General features: G+C 43.3%; 1 protein-coding gene across 1 annotated transcript; it reads right to left on the bottom strand.

Moving 5' to 3' along the window:
* Positions 1–1,234: 1,234 nt before the first annotated feature.
* INSIG2 (insulin induced gene 2) lies at positions 1,235–13,030 on the bottom strand. The gene is made up of 6 exons (XM_054278248.1): positions 12,985–13,030; positions 8,602–8,939; positions 6,836–6,960; positions 4,601–4,767; positions 4,087–4,186; positions 1,235–3,653 (listed from the first exon to the last, which is right to left on the bottom strand). Exons 2-6 carry the CDS (start codon positions 8,843–8,845, stop codon positions 3,612–3,614), a joined length of 678 nt encoding a protein of 225 aa, XP_054134223.1. The 5' UTR covers positions 8,846–8,939; positions 12,985–13,030; the 3' UTR covers positions 1,235–3,611.
* Positions 13,031–20,006: the final 6,976 nt, after the last annotated feature.

A 20,006-nucleotide genomic window follows, 5' to 3' on the forward strand; every position in this document is an offset into this window, starting at 1 on the left:
TTCCATTCGACACCCTCAGGCTAGAAGAACCTGGAATTTCCACTCTTCGAGGCTACAGATGGAAGGGAAAGGCAAAGTTTCCAGCAAAACACCTTTACTCATACACTTCTGGCTAATCTTAGTGCTTACTATCCAAAATTACAGTTATTTCTACCCCTGGCTGTAATCTGCCTGATCAGACACATGGCATGCCCAGGACACTGCATTTTGACAGCAGAGTTAGGAATTTTGGGCCACAGGTTGCCAACACAAACAGAGGATTTTTCCACTCACCCCTGCACTCCTTCCAGCTTTCAGCTGCGGTGCTGCCCTGCTGTGGGATTGCATCCCAAACCCTCATGCACCTCTCTTCTCACCCTTTTCTCACCTCTGCCTGGATGCTTTTCCATTACATTTCCAAACCTCTCTTTATCAGAATTTTTTGAGACAGTGATGGGCATGATGAATGGAGTCTGTGAGTAGAGAGCCATTCAGTTCATATCCAAACCAGAACATTAATAAATACAAATACATTATGAATTTCCCTGCCATTTGTGTTTTGGGGTTTTTTCATATCCATATTAGCTATTTATATTTATATCTAATACATTTATATCTAAATCTCTATTTTCTGTATTGTGAGTGAAGTTATCTTATTCCCACTGCAGATTCAAAAGAGCAGATTTTCCAAGGCTGCTCAGCATGGTAATTAAGATAGAATCATGGCTGATTTCATCTTCCCTGCTTCTTTTTCACTATTTTTATACAGATATGCAACCAATATGCCAGCTAAATGGTCAGAATTATTATGAGATTGCTGATAGAAGGCAACTCAGTGTATTTTAAATATCAATATAACTTCTTAAAGAAAGAGGAAACCTATGAATCAAGGTTGCAATTGTGTTTAATGCACATTTTGCTTTTAACAGCAATTTGCCAGTTTAAACAGCATAGACCTTACAGGAGTTAATTAGTGAAGAGGTTAGAGTACTTTTAAAGTCGTATCTAAATTATACCTTATTAATTCTTTATTTAACAATATTTTTCAGTCTAATGTTATTGCTACATGCTATACAGTAGCAGCATGTCCACACCACTGAAGTTAAGGCTGTGTCACCATTGTCACCATGAACCTTTCTCAGGGTTTGAACTCATCAGCCATCAAATCACAGCAGTTTGAAACAATAGGACACCCACAATGTGATCCTGTATTGATGTTAGTCAAGTAAGAACAAAAACAGTAAGACACATATAATAAAGGACTCCACCCAAATTTATTTTGGATGATTGCTGCCTTTGCACAACATGCTCAAAATTTCCAAAATGAAATTTAAAAGTCAGCGGACAGCACAGTCTAACCAGGTTTAGCTGAATCCGAGTGCAAAGTGGGTGCCACAGGTGCACAACAACCACTTCCCACATACTGCACATTTCAACACACACAGGCTGCTTCTGTGTAAGTATCAGGCTGGTAGGTAACAGCAGTTCTGCCACCAAGGGAATAACAAAACCAACTCATCTTCAGTTGTACACACTTGTTGGTCATGATGAAGCTACACTGTTTACCAAGTCAGCACACTGGCTACTCAGGCACTGTGTTATTCCCTACAGTTAGGATAAGAAACATCTGAACCACTCATGCCCTGGTTACTCAACAGGGACTTCTCACACTGTCCACCAAGCTGAAGCCATTTGTTGAAGTAAAGAAGGTGGATGAGGTGAAATACTGTAAGAGAGAGACCAAACAGCTCCTTCAGCAAATTGCCAGAGCCTGCCTAAAGAAACGCACCCTTCATTCCTGCCCAGCTTCTTGGTTTTGTCAATAAAATGCTTCTTATTACCTTTTGGTTTGATTAAGAGAAAACCTCAGTTCAGGGATCTACTCAGACATGTTCTGCCTCTGCTTAAAGCAAAGTGCCTCTGCAGGTGCTTTCCTGAAACAGTGAGCTGCAGGTGATAACACTTTCTGGAGCTGCAGAGCCAAGCTCTTCATACATCACTTGCTTATTTATTATTTTTACAATTTCCCATTCAAGAAATTTTTCTTTTGTTACAATGCTTTTGGAAGTGCTCATTCCACACTTTTCAGACTTGGAGGTAAGCAGGTAAGACTGAAAGGTTGCCTAGTTACAGCTTCGTGTACAACGCATTCACACATTTGTTAATAAAAACTTGTCTAAACATCTACTTGTTCTTTGGACCAACTCCAGCCTCCCCAGGTGACTGTAACATGTCTTATAAACCTTTCATGGAAGACTTATAAAATAGTACTTAAAGACAAAAAAGGAAAACAAATACATTTAAATATCATCAACAAAGACAGAATGGGAAAACAAAGCGGCGACATCCCATGCCAAACTCACTGCAGGCACAGGTTAGTAGTGTCCTCTTGAAATCTGCTTTCTGCCTTCTTGCACTTCTTCCAGCTCATGGTCTTAAAAGCCAGCTGCAAAGCCAAGAGAAAGTTCCATGTATGCCCCCAGATATGGGTCACACACTGAAATCCTTCTTAAGAAGGGAAGTGCTCAGCATGCAGCCCATTTCAGCTCACTGTGCACAGGCTGGCTGGGCACAGGCACCTGTCAGACAGGCTAACAGCATTTCTCTGCCTCACACAACTGCTGCAGGAACAAATGCATTTATGGTTGCCTGGACACAGCAATGAAGGCTCCATCAGTACCTAAAATACAGCACTGCTGATCCCTGCCAACAGAGCAGGGGGTGGGCAAGGACCACCAAAAGTGACATTGGTAATGGAGGGGCTTATGACACTTTATGGTAGTGGCTGATTTATTTCAGAATTGAATTTTGCAATAAAAACTCCCTAAGCTGTTTTCCTATCAACACAAATCAGCTTAAAGGATTGTACAAGAATGACCTGAACTGTATCCTGTTTTGCACACAAGCAGTTTCAGAATCTGTCCATGGTTCACATAAATTCAAAAACAAACATGGATGCTGGGTGTACCAGGGGAAAAATAGTGAATGTTTCAGACTCAGTTTCCATTTCTGTGATACTGGGCACACACCACAGACAAATGAAATGCTATGGCAATAACCCATGAAACCTGCAGTGAGCATCCTCACCAGTAATGTGGGTCAGAAGAATTATATACTGTGTTAATAGGCATAAATGAGTTACTTATTGCATCAAAGTCCACCTGTAATCCATAAATTTCATAGAGATAGTATGGGCTATCATGGAAAGAGATCTTCATTGCTAAATGTGAACCCTCTCTGTCTTTTACTATTTGTTAAGAACAAATTCCTCAAAACTTTCAAGATAAAGTGAATCAAGAAGTTTCAGCTACAGAAACATAGTGCAAAGGTTCAGTTTGGCACTGCAACATTACAGACAGACAGGAATTTATGGTAAACTGTTTAGATTTGGAAAAAAGAATCCTATAATTGAACCAATATTGTCAAATGTATTGCATACTATTGTAACTTCACAGTAATCAAAATCAGACATCAAGGTTTCTATAGAAGCAGCAATCACAGATTGCAGTAAAGTATACCACTCAAGGGAAAAAAATTGCATTTTGGCAATTTCATAGTCAAGTGTTCCTTATGCTCCTCCAACAGTCATTTGTCAGACATTTTCCTGTTTAAAAGGTGCATTTTATCTCTTCTCAGTCCTCGTGAGACTTCTCTGCGATAACTTTGCATTCATACTGAAAAACAGACATTGACAAAATAATATTAATTTACATAACTAGTGAAAAAGACTTAAATGATTTTTCTACAAAATGGGTGATAAAATAGCTCTTGTTAAACTCCACTCAGATAAGTTTGATCTCCTTAAGTTCTGTGAATGTACTGGTGACTGCCATTTCTGTCCCCTGAGCAGGTCAGACTTTGGGGATGGCCTGATTTCTCCTCAAACACAAAAGTATGTAACAGAGTGTACAGAGCAAAGCATGGGTGTACTCTGATTTACAGACTGATTTACAGCTCACTAAGTACATCAACAAGAAATGATTGCTGGTTTCTACCTCACTGCACACCCCTGAGCCAAACAGCTGGCTGGTATACATGGAGGAAGAAATGATATGTACATTTAAACTTTTACTGGAAAGCAATCAATCCCCCCTCCTCCAGACTCACCATTGCCAGCTGCCTGCCAATATTGCCCATTGTTATTCCACCAGCAAAAAATATACATGGCAACCAGGAACGGACATAGAGGAAGTCTGGGGATGTGTATCTGGAAAAGAACACACATTTTTGAGCTCAGTGTTGCAATACAGAGTCCTCCAAACACAAGGCAAATCCACAAGTAGGAAGATATTTTAACTCAAAAAGATCCACATTATAGAAATTTAATTTCTTGCAACAAACAATAAAGGAGGTTTCTTATTGATTATAGCTGCATTTATTCAACCAAACAAAGCATGTTACATTGTTGGCAAGGTAGCAATTTTATTTCAATTAGCATTTCCAACTAGATTTCTCACTTACACTCACATAAGAGCTTTCATAAACAGTCCAATTTATGCTGTGCTCAAAATTAGGTGCTGACAGCTTTGAAAATCATGTCAAATTGTACCCCTTCAGTTATTCTGATTAATGTTACAGCTTCAGAACATTATCATTTCACCTCGGGGGAGCAAATACTTACTGATAAACTCCATTGTACACCAGAAGCTGTGACACCAACGTGGCCAGAAAAGCAATTCCTACTCCAAGACCAAAGCCACTTCGTGACCTGTCAAAGGTCCACCAGAGCCCAATGGACAGGGCTGCCAACGTGAGAGACAGCTGGATATTGTTGGCAAAATCCACCTTCTGTGCTGCCTGTTAAGGATCAGCTTGGAAACACCATGGAAAAGGATAAAGCAACTTTTGTCATTCTGTTTCTATTTTGGCACAACAGGAAAAAAAATTCCATTAAGACAAGTACAGTGTTACCTGTATCATCCCTCACACAGCTATCAGATGTGAGAAATTAAGGCTTGTAATTATCAATATTTCAGGAAACTAAGAACTTATGACATTTCTTCCAATTTTAGGGTGTTTGCACTGTACAAAATTGAAGAGCCTCTTCCCTTACCAAACAATCAAGTATTTTATACAGACACACAAAGCACATTACATCTCACCCTCACCTGGCCCTTTATTATACTCAATATGAAATCTTAAATCTAGCATTCTTAAACTGACAGGGATTTACCAAAAAAGGTATTTACCACTATTAATTACATTTTTAAAACACATAATGCTTTACATTCAGCTCAACATTAATATGTTAATGTGTTCAATAAATCAGAATGAAAAATCGTGCTGGAAAGTGTTCATGTAAATCAACAATGAAAGTCAGTTTTGTCAGCTTGTGAAAGAATTGTGAAGTCACTTCAGATATCTTTGTGTGTTTCACATCCTTCAAAATATTTTGGAAACACTAACTCATTCTCATTACTCCTGTCCAAAACAGATAATTAAAAAGGGGCTTGTCATGTTGCTTTTGCCTGAAAGCAAATTTATGGGATGACAGCATAAAAACCACTGTCCTATTTCCTCACAAAAATCTGGAGGGAGACCTAGTGGAAATGAGAAACAAGCCTGACTAACTGAAATAAATAATTACAGGATAAAAATCAATAGCTTCAGAAAAAGTGTCAAAGAAGATAGAACCCTCACCAAATCTGGCAATGTGCAGAACTGGCAACAGCTGAAGAGAAAGCAGTCTGGAGAGCTGTCAAGCAGGAAATACAGACAGTACATTACTGATGTCCTGGGATATGGGGAACAGCTGCTAGAGAACTGCAGAAAATTTGCTGTAAATCATCAGACCCGTGTAAAAAGGAGCTGTCAACTCTTATTTCTAAAAAGCAGCAAAGCTGCCACGGGCTCACCCAACAGGTACAGGTAGTGAGAACCACAGCAGAGCATCTCTGGAAGAACAGTTGAGGTTTGTGAGGGACAGAGGGAGGGACTCGGAACCTCGGCAGCTCCAGCTCATCCGGCCACACTGGAGAGCAGGGGGTGGGGAAAAACCACACAGCAACAAAACCAGCAGTGGCCAAGCAAGCCCAGTGAGAACCCAGCCAGCTCTCACACCTTTCACTTAATGTGCCCTCTCTTCCTGGGAATGAGGAGATCCAGCAGCACAAGAACAGAACTTTTAGCACCATTTTTGTGAACTGTGTTGGAGCTGACACGGGTGGAGATGAGCATTGCAGAGATGATCAACTTTCTTTCCAAGACCCCAATTTTCATTAGCAGACCCTGGTTTTAGCTGACAGAGGAGGCACTAAGCATAACTGCAGAAAGCCTCTCAGACCCACAGCACTGCCAGTAAGGTGCACCAGTCCATGAGAATTGCATCCTGTCACCCAGAGTGCCCTCTTGGCATCAAGGAAGGCATCCTTTGCAGAAGGGGGTAGCAACATTTCCTGGCATTGTATAGCCCTGGGTATTCCTGGTCCTGAGCTTTCCCTACTCTGTGCAAAGTGCATGTGCTTCACTCATGACCTCAGACAGGGCCTCAAGCTCCTACTGTGGTATTAACAGGACATCAGCTTGCAACAACCTAAAGCACTTTTCTGTAATACCTACTGCATTAATATCTTCCTGCACTAACCTTAATTATTCTAAGAAAATAAAGACTCTAAGTAAGACAAAGCCCAGTATTGAGACATTCCTAACGAAAATATTTTTCAGAACAAAAAGATGTGAGACTCATCAGCTCCAATCCTGCTACAAGTTTGACACTAACACATAATCTGCCTTTTCCTTGCAAAAATGTTGCATGTTACACCTTTAACACCAATTCAAATTCACTACGACTGACTGTGTGAGCTTTTTTTAAGAGGAAACCCATTTGTTACCAGCAATGTCACTGGTTATAGGATACAGCACTGGCATGATTTATTCCCACAAAGACTGCTACACATCGCATGACACTGGACCATTCTCTCTTGAACTTATGTGGCTCTCCCAGATGTCTGTCCATGCAGGGGTACAACAACCCAATCACAGCTGTGGAGACAGGACAGAAAAAAGGCCCTCAAGTTAAAGCACTGGCAACATTTAACAGCCTAAAATAAAGCCTAGAATAGCCTAGAATAAAGGCTATCTAGACTTTGACAATTAGAGTCACTACTAAAACACATATTTTAAGGATAAACAGCACAAAAAATAGGAAAAACAGCACATGCACTGTAAAAGAAGAGGAATTTCCAAGAGTTTCATTATTTTAAAAAACTCCATAAAGTTCAGCAGCATCTTCAGCCACTGCAGCAGAAGTAGCAATACAGAGACAATTCGAACCAGGGGCAGAGGATGACAGAACTCTCCCCCCACACCAACATCTGCACTGTAGTTCAGAAAGAGCACTAACAGCTTACAGGTTGGCACTTCCAAAAATCCCACACATCAAACGTGTTTAAAGTAACTGCAAAACCAACACACCACAGTACTGGTGTGGTTTGTAACATCAATATTTTGTGTTTTCTTCTGTTCTTGTTACAAGCAGGCTTTGTTTGGATAACATTTTTCTCTTATTCAATGCTACTCTCAAGCTCACCCAGAAGAGAGAAAGCCAAGAGCCTGCAGTAGCTGTTGAATACAGAAAGCAAACGGGAATTCCAGCCCCAGGGAATTGAGATGCTCTTTCAATATTGCTTCACAAATGTGTTCTCTACTGCAACTGCAGCTAAAAAGATTTTTACCAAGCACACCAAGGATCTATAATGGTGCCTTAATATTAGACTGTAGTGGTGTGAACACAGCAGAGCCTGAGCCATCAGTACAGACTGCAGTGCCTTCAGTCCAGCACACTGCTGGGGGTAACACTGCAAATGCTCTTTCCTCTGCCACAGAGGAAACTGATCCCCAGGATTCAGGAAAATAAATCATCAGTAAAGCTAGAGTGGAAAAAAAACCTCCCTGAGCAATTTTCTTGCCAAAGGCCTTGGGCCAAACTCATGACTAATAATGGTGATGGATGAAAGGACTTCTCTGAATGCAGCCTCGATCACCCCTGATTATAAATATGCAAAATACCTTTATTCTGCTCATAATAATAAACCATACTGCAGAGAAGTGTTACAGCAATTCCACGAAGGCTGTGCAAGTACAAATGGTAAGAAAACGGGTGAATTATCAGCATTTACCACAGAGGTTCCCTGTGTGCATGCCAGGAGAGAAGATAAGGAAAAAAATGGAGAAGAGTAATAATGAAAAAAGAAGACCCTGAACACCTCAACAGAGTGACTCCTGCTGGGAAAAGCTAATTAAGGCTGTAGTATCTTTAAATCAGATGACTTAAAAATCAAGTACTAAAATCAAAGAGTGCACTTTACAAGCCATATCCAGTCTTTCCATCAAAACTACCAACCCATCAGGCCCAGAAAGGCCCACAAGTTTCTTGTGAAATGATGGCAAGATGTAGCCTTCCTGAGTTCCTACTGGCAGCTGCAGCGTTCTCAGGTGACCCAGGAGAGCACAAAAACTAATTCCTGGACACGTGTATTTGTGTAAGCAAAAAGATCAGAAGGATACTAACAGCTCAATGAGGACAGTGATGCTGAAAGGGAATTTTTTATTTTCCCCACCTCTCACACAGGTTTTTGCAACTATCTATCTCAGCACACCAGGCATAGACACGACTGAACTTACCTGATGCTGTGCCACAGCAAGGTGGAACCCACCAAGCTGAGGAGAAGATGCTTGTGATCACGTCAGGGGGGAAGAGAGTAACATTTCTCTGGATCTGAAGCAAGTTTAATACTAATGCAAGGAATACACCAATAAAAAACAGCACTACACCACGAATTACCAAATTCATGCCACGACTGGTTACAGATGAAATGTATGGGCCACACTTTTTTGGTACGGTTGGTGTTGCATCATTTTCTGCCATGACTTCTTAAGTCATCAGAGGCATCCAAGAGGCTGACTGAGGATTCACTTGCAATCAATATTTCAACTCTCTTCAATTAGGAAACACCCAAACCCTGAAAAATAATAAAAAAAGAGTGAAAATTCAGATATAAATACACGTATTTCCCTCAACTTATTTGGAGATTGGGTTAAAAAAATGCCTATTGTATTTTTCCTGAATTTTCTGAAGAGGCAATTAGTCCTTTGATAGCAGAATCAACCACTGCTGCAAAAATGCCTTACAAAGGGAATAGGTTTCACAAATAGTTTTTTCTACTAGGAGACAGAGGAGGAAATATGTGGGATGGGACAAGTAGGAATGTGAAAGTACATTCCAGGAGGTGAAGAAATGACACAGGTATCAGATGGAAGAAAGGCTTGCTTTGCAGTAAGAATAAACTGGTTTACTCCCTTCCTTGAAGCAAAGACTGGAGAGGTTATATAATTCAGCAGCAAGTAAACACAGTCCTCAATTCCACGTCAGCCACAGAGGTTCAGAGATCTCTTTTCTTGAAGAGACACTAAAAAAACATTTCTCAACTGGAAAGTGACAACTCTGAAGTAACTTTCAGGCTGGAGTCAGAATTTCAGCAATCCTGCAGCACATATGTTTTGTAACCTCCAGTAAGAGCAAACAGCTCAGCAAACCACAGTAGTAACTTCAACAGAGAGAAATATTTACCAAAGTAACACACACATCTGGTGAAAACTGCCCTACATCACGACAAACCCTCACTGTAATCAGGCACAGAAGCACCTGAGGGCAAAGGAAAAGGAGCTCCACCTGCCTTCCCACTAGGAAGCTCTGACATGAGTAACTGCCGGCACTACAGGAATGGCAGAGTTCCCACCCCGATCCCTTCCTCAAAAACAAACAAAACCTGTCCATCATGGGTCTTGTTATACATGGATTCAGTGCCACACTCATGTAAAACAGCGATTTTGATGGACAGCTTAGCCACCTGGAACTTCAGAAAAAAAGCCCTGACATTGTTTTTAAACCTGAAACTGCCAGCTGGTAGCGGCTTCTGTTAACTCTTATTTATGGCACATGGGGAGCCAAACCAGAACATCCATCCCCTTTCCTCCCAGCTCCAGCCAGCCCCGAGGAAGCTCTCTGCAGACACACACAGCAGCAGAGCAGAGGACTCAGCATTCATTCACTTCTGCTGATTGAAAGCCAAAAGGAAAGTTAAATACATCCAGGCTAGTTAAGGTACTCCAGCCAACTGCACAGATGTGATGCCACACCATGGCATACTCCATCACAAGAAAAAGTTCCAACAGACAGAAAAAAAAAAGAGGACAAAAAAGAAAAAAGCTCTCTTCATACAAAACTTCCCATTGACAGTTTGGGGAAGCAACAGTGTCTTCCTAAGAACACAGGCTCTCTTCCACACAGCCAATTCCCCACTTTCCTTGTAATCATGGACACACCTTGGGGGGAAAGAGAACCACCAAGGTGTGAGGTTTCTCAGTCGGCTTCCTGAGTCAGACTGCCAGCCCTGATGTCTGTATCAAGGCTGGCACTGGCACTGCAACACTTCCTTCGAGCAAAAAGGAGGTGCTCCAGATTTTTCTTTCCCGCTCTGGATGGCATGGCACTGGAGCTTGGCATACTTGGATCATACTTCTAGCCTCCAGCAAACAAACCACGGAGTCACAAAAACATCACTATTTCTACTGAGAGTCTCCCTCGTGTCCCCTGGGGCTTTGGGATTACCTGGGATTACAGCAGGTAATCACTGGAATTCTCTGAATTTACAGGAGTCTTTCTAACACACGGCATTGGAGGCTGTAGCTCCCATTACAAACTCTGCAGGAATACTGTGCCTAATATGGGTTTTCAAACTGCTATGTCCCTTCTCAGCTTTGGCTTGCCTAAGGAAATAAACTAAGCTCTTAAGTCTCCACTTCACCATCCCAAGAGCTTCTGGCACTTCCTGAAGTCTGCCTATCCCTGTTTTTAAATGCATGACCCAAGCTGATATTTAAGAAGCTCACGCTTTTAGTTCTTCCTCTAATGAGCAGCACACAGGATAACAGTTTCTTTTTTCAGTCATAAAGTGAAATGTCCTGTGATCCTTTACTTATTCAAGTCTCCCCTCCTTCCTGTTCCTGCAGTCCTTGTTCCCTGGCACCAGCTCCAGACCTCGCACACTGCATTTCAGCCCGTAGGTGTCATTTATGTCTGACAGCCAACTTCAACCCACTTTTCCTGCAGGATCTCTCAGTCCTCTTTGGCCCTGAAAATGTTGCCAACTTTGGGTCATCATCAAGCATCTTACTGCATCCCATTTTGTGCACCAAGCTTATCAACTAAAATAAAATCATAGGATGTTTTGGATTGGAAGAGACCTGAGAGATCATCTAGTTCCACTCCCCAAATACAGAGAGAGATCAGCCCAAGTCCCTGTCTTTCACGAAATCTAGAAATAATTTCCCTGCATTGATTATTTCCCCATTTTACACTCTCTCTTGGTATCTCCCTCTAACAAGACTCTGCTTCTTGTTATTCTTCATCTACAGGAATCTTCAGCCTAATTAAGAATCATCAACTATCCTACATGGCAATATTAATGTAAACATTGATTGGCTCTTACTGGTTTTTCTCCTAGAAGTGCTGATGATCAAGTAAAAATTCAATTTTATTCCGGTATAAGTCACTTTCAAATCAGAAAGCCTGCATTTGTGTAATTTCCACTTTTTTAATATGTCATTCAGCAAATACATGTTTAATTCTGAATGCTTAACTAAATGCAACAGGAAGGAAATCACTCACTGCTTCTTTACAACCACTGCAGGTGCAAGTTATTCAAGACACCAGAACAGATTTTTATTAGCAGGTAAACAGCCTGACCACAGCAAGGGCACCTGGGCAGGAACATACTGACAGATGTTTATGAAAGTAATTCAAAGTCTGAAACTAGCATGATGTAGTCGTTTGCACCTGGTGAGAAACCACCACCTACACATACAATATAGTTGTTTTATCAGTTTCCAGATTTTCCACTGACCCTGAGACTTTCTGGCAGGCCACAGAGCAGCTGGGGAACACAGCAAAGGGATCAGTGCTCAGGAAACATTCTTCATTGCCCCAGACAGCCGAGGCTCACAATGCCCTGGCACAGCACAGATATATACTATCATCACCTCTCATGGAAATTAAATTACTATCTCTAAAGACTCCAATTCCTCCTGACTAGGAGGCCGCTGTTCCTGCAGACAGCAGAGACACTGTCTCTTTTAAGCCTTATGTTTTACTGCAGCTTTCCTCTCAGACAGGAACAGATCACAACATATTGAACCAACACGACTTCTGAGCCTTCATTTCCTGGGGAATGCACATTCCCAGCTGTAGCAGGGCACCGAAAGCCGCAGGCTTGGCACTGCCGGAGCCTCAGCTGCACTTCCCTGCTCGCTGGCACACGAGGACCGCAGCCCGAGCTTTTCAACACACCGCGCACCGTGCACGGCTCGCAAGGCAGCCACACGGTGTCTGGCATTGCGCAAAAAGTTAACAAGTAAATTATCACCCTGGACATTTTTAAAACACTTAGTCACTTAACTGTCTCCTAAGGAGAAGATCCCTGTGCTCTCCCTGCGCACCGAGAGCGATTCACAACTTCTGGCACCGCACAGACACACCGGGCACGGCGCGCTGAGGCCGACAACGAGAGGGTTTATTTGGGCAACACCACGCAGGAGATGGCAAGAACCCATCCGTCTGCAGCGAGGCAACGCCAAAAGCAAACAAAACCATCGCCTCTCAGCCATCGGGCGGCGGTTCTGCCCCGGACCCCGGGCCGAGGGAGCGCAGCCCGCCTGGGCAGCGCCGGCACCTCCAGCCCAGCCCGGCCCGGCCCGGCACGGCCGGCGGAGGGGCCGCGGGCCCGGGCAGCCCCGCCGGGCACAGGCTGTCCCGGCTGCCGCGGAACGGCCCCGCCGGTCTCTCCCTCCCTCCGTCACCCCCGGCCCTAACGCGAAGCACCGCCCCGGCCCGCGGGCAGCAGGAGCCGAGGGGCGCCGCTACCCGCCCGGCTCGGCCCGTCCCCCCGGCCCGCGGCTCCGCAGCCCCGGCCCAGCCCGGCCCGGCCCCTCCGCAGCGCCGGGACTCACTCGGCCTCCGCCATGTTCCGCAGTCCCCGCCCCGCGCAGCCTCCGCAGCGCCCGCCGGGCCTCGGCCGTGCCGGGCACGGACAGCGCGGGGGGGCAGAGCGGGATGCGCGGCCCGGAGCCGCCCGCTCCGCCTCGGACAGCGCTCCGTGCGCGGCTGCGGCTCTGCAGCGAGCCCGGAGCACTGCCACGATGTTTATAACAGGAGCACTTCACTTTGAGTGCTGTGTGCGGGAGTAATGGGTGCAAACTGAAAGACAGGAAATTTGGGTTAGAGATTAGGAAGAAATTCTTTGCTGTGAGGGTGATGAGAGACTGGAACAGTTTCCCCGGAGGGCTGTGGATGCCCCAAGCCCGGCAGTGTTCAAGGCCAGGCTGGATAAGGCCTTGGTCAGCGTGAGGTGTCCCTGCCAATGACACGGGGGTATCGGGACTGCTGGATGATTCTTAAGGTTCCTTCCAACCCTTGACATTATATGAACCAATATTTAAAAGAAAAGCTGGATGTGTTGGGCTGTTTGCCCCATGGCCACGCTCCCAGCTGCGCTGGGGGCAGTGCCACAGCCTGTTCCACCTTTAGACACACACATGGTGGGAATGAAGCCCTTGTCCCCAGCTGAAGCTGCCAGCCCCGCTCCGGCCCTCCTGAACGCCTGGTCCCACAAGGACTCTCCCATGCACTTGACTTTATTGATGGAGGACAAATTTACACAGCTCCGTATTCCAGAAGCCGCATTTTCACCTCCAGTTTGGGCCTTTTGGGGAAAATGTACAACATGAAGCAGAAAACAATTTGCTTTAGCCTGTCTTAGGGATGGTAAAGGCATCACAATAAAAAACAGCATTTATGTATGCGAGATGAAATATATGAATATTACATTCATTTATATATCATATATTCATATTATTGTACTAATTAACTATTCTCTTTCTCACACTGATACTGAATACCATTTATTAAAAAGATTGGCACATTGCATTTCCCCAAGCTTGGTATTTCACTGCAAAGACTTTGACAGAGCTTTCCATATTACAAGGTCTGCAGAAATTCAGTGCCTATCCCCTTATAGTTCTCAGAATAATGACTGGGTAGGATGAAATCTGTAGCTGTTCACTGTAGTGGTATCTTTAGTGATAACTGTGGTTCCTTTGTGCTGGTATGTTGTGATCAGCAGTGTCACCAAACATGCAAACTCAGAGAGGAGGTCTATAACAGAGATATTAAGAATAGAAAAGGGAGACATTTGCAGCAGCAGAAACCCATTGTGGTTCAGATGAGCAATAAATAAATTTTCAAATCATTCAACTTTGGCTTTTGTCACACAGAAACAAAGTCTTTTTATTTTCAGTAATTCTGCTGAGCTGCCTGCCCTGTCTGTGGTTTAGATGGTTATTTTGCTGTACTTGAATGCCAAATTCTGGATCAAGAAAGATAAAAGTTTTTTTAAATCAAATAAAATATCTTTCTTTAATTTTAGATAAATGCCTTTGGCCAGCCATATGCCTGAAGTAGAACAAAGTGCCTTATTTATTTGTGCCTTAAAGACCAGGACCACCAGAAAGCCTGAAATCAGAAACTTTGGAAGCATGAAGTGTATGCTGGAGGGAGGAATGTGTGGCATAAGTAGATGGAGACTGCCAGTGATTGCTGGATCTTTCCTTCTCCAGATACTTGTAAATATAGCCAGGTAATGACTTGTATGTCAATAAATTTGGATTAGTTGCAGTCAGGTCTGCTGCTGTGTTTGGTGCTATAAAATCACAAGATCTTCCTACCAAAAGAAGTGACCATATGACAAATATTACCCATATTAATAGAGGCATATTAAAACGAATATGTGAGAAAATAAATAACCACTGTTGGTGTAAATCACTGCAACTCCAAGGATTTTATGGCATTGCCAACTCACAGCAGCTGAAGTCTCAGTCCCTACACCCATCTGATTATCTCAGAGGGCACAATATCCTATTGCATGAAAAGAGGAGAAGCATGAGGGAAAATCATACAAAAATGTATCTAAATTGGAAATTGACAAAATAAATGCATTGCCAAATATTTTTACAGAGGAAGGAGGCAGAGATGTGACCTGAAGAGAAATAGCACTTGCTCTGAATTGACTGGAATTGCTATGAAACATCATGGGAGAATCATCTCTTGGAAGGCAGCACAGAGTTTGATTGCACTGGCTGCAGAACAAGATAATACAGAATGTTCTGAATTTAGTTTTGGGACAGTGTTGCTCTGGATATAATAAACCTGACAGTGAAAAACTCAGGGAAGTTCATACAAAGCAGAGGAGCCTAAAGCAGCCACATACCTATAGAAAAAGTGGAATTGCAGCACATACCTATAGAAAAAGTGGGATTTCTCTCCTGTCCCTAACAGTGCTGCTTTAAAAGCTGTGTTTTGTAAAGGCCTTCAGACCTGCCTGAGACACTCATTGAGTGAACCAAAGCCAGTTGATTTGACTGGAGGTGTGTCCACAGCAGGATAAAGGAATAGTAAGACAATAGATTCATGGATATATGGATGAGTGGGTGAGAAAGTGAAAAAGAAAATAAGAGAGGAGGTAGAAAAAAACTTAACCCAAGTCTTTGTGTGGTGATCCATGATAAAACATCAGGTGTTTCTGAACCTGTATCACGAGTAACTTGGGAAAAGCCTATGTGTATGCCAAGAGAAAGCTTTCTGTAGAAGTCTGAGCTGATTCCTGGTAGGGCTTCCAGAATTTATATAAATAAAGAACAACATCATGTCAAAGTTTTTGTTCTTTCCCAAGGCCTTTGCTGTCCAGTAGTGGGGCAATCACAGTGCACTTTTTGTAAGAAAACCATCTGTGTGGGAGCCTTGTTCCCAGGGATTAGGCCAGGTTTGCATCCTGTCAGGTGCATGAATGAATGTCCATAGAGCTCTTGAAGCACAGTCTGCAGATCCTAAATATCTGTGACAGCCCTTCTGCAGAAGGCTGTTTGTGAGCTGTGCTGAAGCATGGCCAGTGACCAGCAGCAGTTTTGCAACAAGGAATTCCTGTCCCTCCCTCATTCCACTTTGCAGACAACTATATCAAGTACTGCTGTTATCTGGACCCTTTAGCTAGGATTGTAAAAAAAAAAAAAAAAAACATGCTGTAAGTTCTAAATACTCTTCAGGAATATAAATCTCTTCCAAAGCCTTTTTGGAAGTTCTCCATCCATAAAGAAGACTTCTGGAGGGCCTTCATAAATAAAGAATAATAGAACTGAGCATGTTTTCTAGAAATGCCTTTTATCTCACTAGCTGGGGATGCTGTTTTGTGGTTTTTTATCTGCAGCAGGAGCTGCAGCAGCCACCCAGGCTAGCACACAGCTGGGTCACAGGCAGAGAGCAGCAGGGCAGACAAGTCCTGCAGCACAGGAGCTTGTTAGGCACAAAGAGCAGCGTGCTGTGAACTGCTCTGGGTCTTGGCAGCAGCACAGCGAGCAGTGCACAAGTTCTATAAAATTGATTTTCCAATAGTGTTGGCATTTTGGAGAGGAAAGGGAGAAGAGACAGCAGCAGTGTGAAGCCATCGGATCACATGCGTTCTCACGTATGAAAAGGGCTTGTGCTTATCTCAGGTCAGCCACAGGATATGCAATTTTAGGGCAGCTATCAAAGGCATTTCTGTTTATTTATTTAGCCACTTGCAAAAGACTCTGGGTTGTCAGCTCCAGGGGTTAAAGTCCTTTATTTGTGTGCTGAAAGGTGCTGTGTGGACGAATGCAGCCTGGGTTTCCCTGTGTCACTGCCAGCGTGGCTCAGCCCTGATCTGGTTTCCACACTCATTCAGCACTTGCTGAAATTGTCACCTAGGGAATAAACGCTGCCAGCCACAGCCATGGTTTCTGAGATATGGAGTCCAGCCCAGGCAGAAATTTGCCAAGATAACCTCATTGCAACGCGTGCCAAAGAGCCACAAACAGCTGGAGCATTGAAGAACTGTGACATTTAAACAAGATACTGAAAATGCAAGGTAATCATCATCATGTTAGAATGCATCCAAATGTGGAATTTAGAAATTAAAGACTTCCTACCACATTTTTATATATGCACCAGGCAACATTTAGGTTCAGGGGACAGACTAATTAGCTGGGACACTGATCTTCAGTGTATTTTTTTCAGTGGTAATTTTTTTTGGAGGTGGCTTCTGGTGAGAAGCAAGGACAGTGTGGAGCCTGAAGGTACACAGGGAATGTGCATGAATGCATTCTAGTCCAGTGAGTGTGTGCATCTGTCATAAGTGTGTCACTTGCTAAGAGTCAAAATAAGGTCAGTGCAGTTGAGTAAGTTTGTATAAAAAAGGGCTGGGAGGAAATTCATGTCAAATCAAGCTAAAAATAGATGGCCGAGTGGATGAGGAAAATGGCATAAGAAATGCAAACAGAAAAACTGCAGTCTAGAACAAAAGCAGACGTGCACAAGAAGTTAATTCTTTTTCTGGGCTTGGTTGAAAGTATTTTAAATATGTGTCATTGAAGTTAGAATGAAAATTAACTTAAATAAGTTTGGAGGTTCACAGTTTCTCTACCCATTAATCTCCCACAGATTCTCTTCCTTCCTGCCTTCCTCCCTCCCTTCTTTTTCCTCTCCTCCTTTATTCCCTTTGTGGCATCTCAGATCCACAAGGAAGGAGAAGATTCTAGGAACTGCACTTGAAAGCTTCTGCCCAGGAACCCAAGGCTTTCCGTGTAGTCATTAGCAGGCAGTCACACTGACAACTGCATTTGGCAATACTGTTGACAGAATTTATTTCAATTGGCACTATAGTTGTAGAGATACAGACTTTCTACCTAGGCCTACAAAAAATACCAACATTTTAAATTTTTGTGAGATAGGGCAATAACCCACCCTGTTTTGCCCTTCAGTGTAGGAAGGCAGTGGGAATTTCTCAGGCACACATCTTGGGGTGCTGCTGTGCAGGCTCAGGAGTTGGACTTGATGATCCTTGTGGGTCCCTTCCAACTCAGGACATCCTGTGAATCTATGAACAGTGTCTACTCCTGCAGATTTACAGTCCAGAGAGTGCAACAGATTCCTCTGCAGGTGGTAGAAAGAAATAGCACACACAGAGTGTGATCATTGTGCTCATTTAATGCATCTATTTTAAGTTAAAAAATTGTATTCTGGAGAGGCCTGTTTCTTTCCTTCACCTGTTGCAGATGGAAAAGGTGCCAAACTTCATAGACATCCAACTTTTAGGCCTCAGAATAAGGAGATAATGATGTTATCCTGTGTAATTTGCTCAATAGCCCAGGTTATCTGGGTCACTGTTGAGGAATGTTTGTGTTGCAGCAGTCTCAGGCACTTCTGTCAGACAGCAATCACTGCTGGCATTGACAGTGCTGGGAAGGACACATTACAGAGCAGTTTGAAAAATGTCTATTCCTCTTAGCCAACAGAAATCTGCAAATTTACACTGACAATTCAAATATCACGAGTTCTCGTTTGCAACAAATATTTCCATTTTGCAGCATTCAGCTTCCTCACAAATTTGACCTTTCCCTCAGAAAGCACAAGATGCAAATGCAAAAGTGAAGGAACCAAGAGCTCACTTGGAAACACAATTTTCCATTAAAAGCAGTTTTAATGAAATATATTCCATCAGCTGGAGTTGCTTTTGACAGTCAGTAAGAGATGCAGGTGCCTAAACACAGGATTCACGGTCTGTCTTAGAAATACTTTAAGGCATCCAGGACACCTGCAAGGAGCTGGGGATGTGACATCCACCTGCAAGAGCCTTGCTGAGGCTGGACTGGGGATGGGGAGGGACACTCCAGGGCATCTGGAACAGCACTGCACACCCTCTGGCTGCACAATTAGTCCCAGAAACTCTCCAATTTCAGACAGTAAAACATCCCATCTGATGCCATTACTAGTGGGCTGTCAGAGCCTGAAAAAGGAGAGGGGGCAGCAGCACAGTGCCCTGGAATCTCAGCCTAAATCCATGACACTCTTTTGGCCCCTCCTGGTTATTTTGCACCAGAGCAGCCAGAAATTCCTGTGCTGTGACCTCCAGCAAGTGCAGCACACTGGGAGCTGGCTCAGCCAGGGCAGGAGGCAGGGTGCAGGACAGGCACTCTCAGCAGGAGCCCAGGCTGTCCTGGGAACACTTGGACACATGGCATGCAGCCACAGCCAGCTTGGCAAGAAGAAAGAGAAGTCTGGTGTTGGGCAACTGGATTGTGCAAGGAACACCGGGATAAATGGAGCAGTAGCCAGTAATCAACTCTGTGAGTCTCCCTGAAGCTATACAAACACAAGGAGGATTAACAATTGTCTGAGTCAGTATTATTATATATATATATTTATTTTTATTTTTTTTTTAAGTGTCAAGGTCACTGAGGCAACACTGGAGAGCCATGTGGTAGAGAAGGAAGATGAGAACAACTGGTCCAGGCTGGCTGCAGCTCTGAGCAACCTGCTCCAGTGGCAAGGGGATTGGAACTGGATGATCTTTAAAGTCCTTTCCAACCCAAACCATTCTGTGACTCTGTGGGAGTATAATATAAATGGAATTGGAATTGTAGAGTTCTCAGGCCTTTTCCTATTTCATAATTATATTACCACTCTTGCTGTGATCGCTGTGAAAAAAAAAAAGAATTGTCTCTTTATTCTATAATGACCCACTAGTTGGTGTCAGCAAAGAATTGTTGGGCTGCCCTGGATTTCTGAGCTACTGCTTAAACTTGACCTTTTCTGGTGAAAGCAGGGGCTTAGCCATGTTGTGTAAGATTTGATGTTACTACCAGAACACGGGGTATGAACCTTCTGAACTTATATTTTAATGTGCTGGCAAATGGATCTGTTAACAGCATCAGTTATATTCTCTTCCACATATTTTTAAGCTTTAATGAGGAAGGCCTAAGAAGGTCTAATGGGAAAGATAGTTTTTTAATTCTTACCCCTTTTAGTAGAATTATCACACACAAGTTGAACTAAAGTACACAGGGCTTCAGAGGTAGTGAAAAATATGTTCCCAGCTGTGTTGCTGATGTGGAACACTGAA

The sequence above is a fragment of the Melozone crissalis genome, unplaced genomic scaffold (assembly GCF_028551555.1).
Source record: "Melozone crissalis strain CALT ecotype California unplaced genomic scaffold, PUWL_Pcris_2 ptg000023l_1, whole genome shotgun sequence".
Taxonomy (NCBI): Eukaryota; Metazoa; Chordata; class Aves; order Passeriformes; family Passerellidae; genus Melozone; species Melozone crissalis.

What these genes read in the sequence shown, in the direction of transcription:
- INSIG2 (XM_054278248.1), bottom strand. Translation starts at nt 8,845, where the DNA reads ATGGCAGAAAATGATGCAACACCAACCGTACCAAAAAAGTGTGGCCCA. An exon ending in TTGCTGTGGCACAGCATCAG is followed by an intron (nt 6,961 to 8,601) that starts GTAAGTTCAGTC and finishes CTGTCTCCACAG; the next exon opens with CTGTGATTGGGTTGTTGTAC. An exon ending in TTGGCAGGCAGCTGGCAATG is followed by an intron (nt 3,654 to 4,086) that starts GTGAGTCTGGAG and finishes TCTGTTTTTCAG; the next exon opens with TATGAATGCAAAGTTATCGC.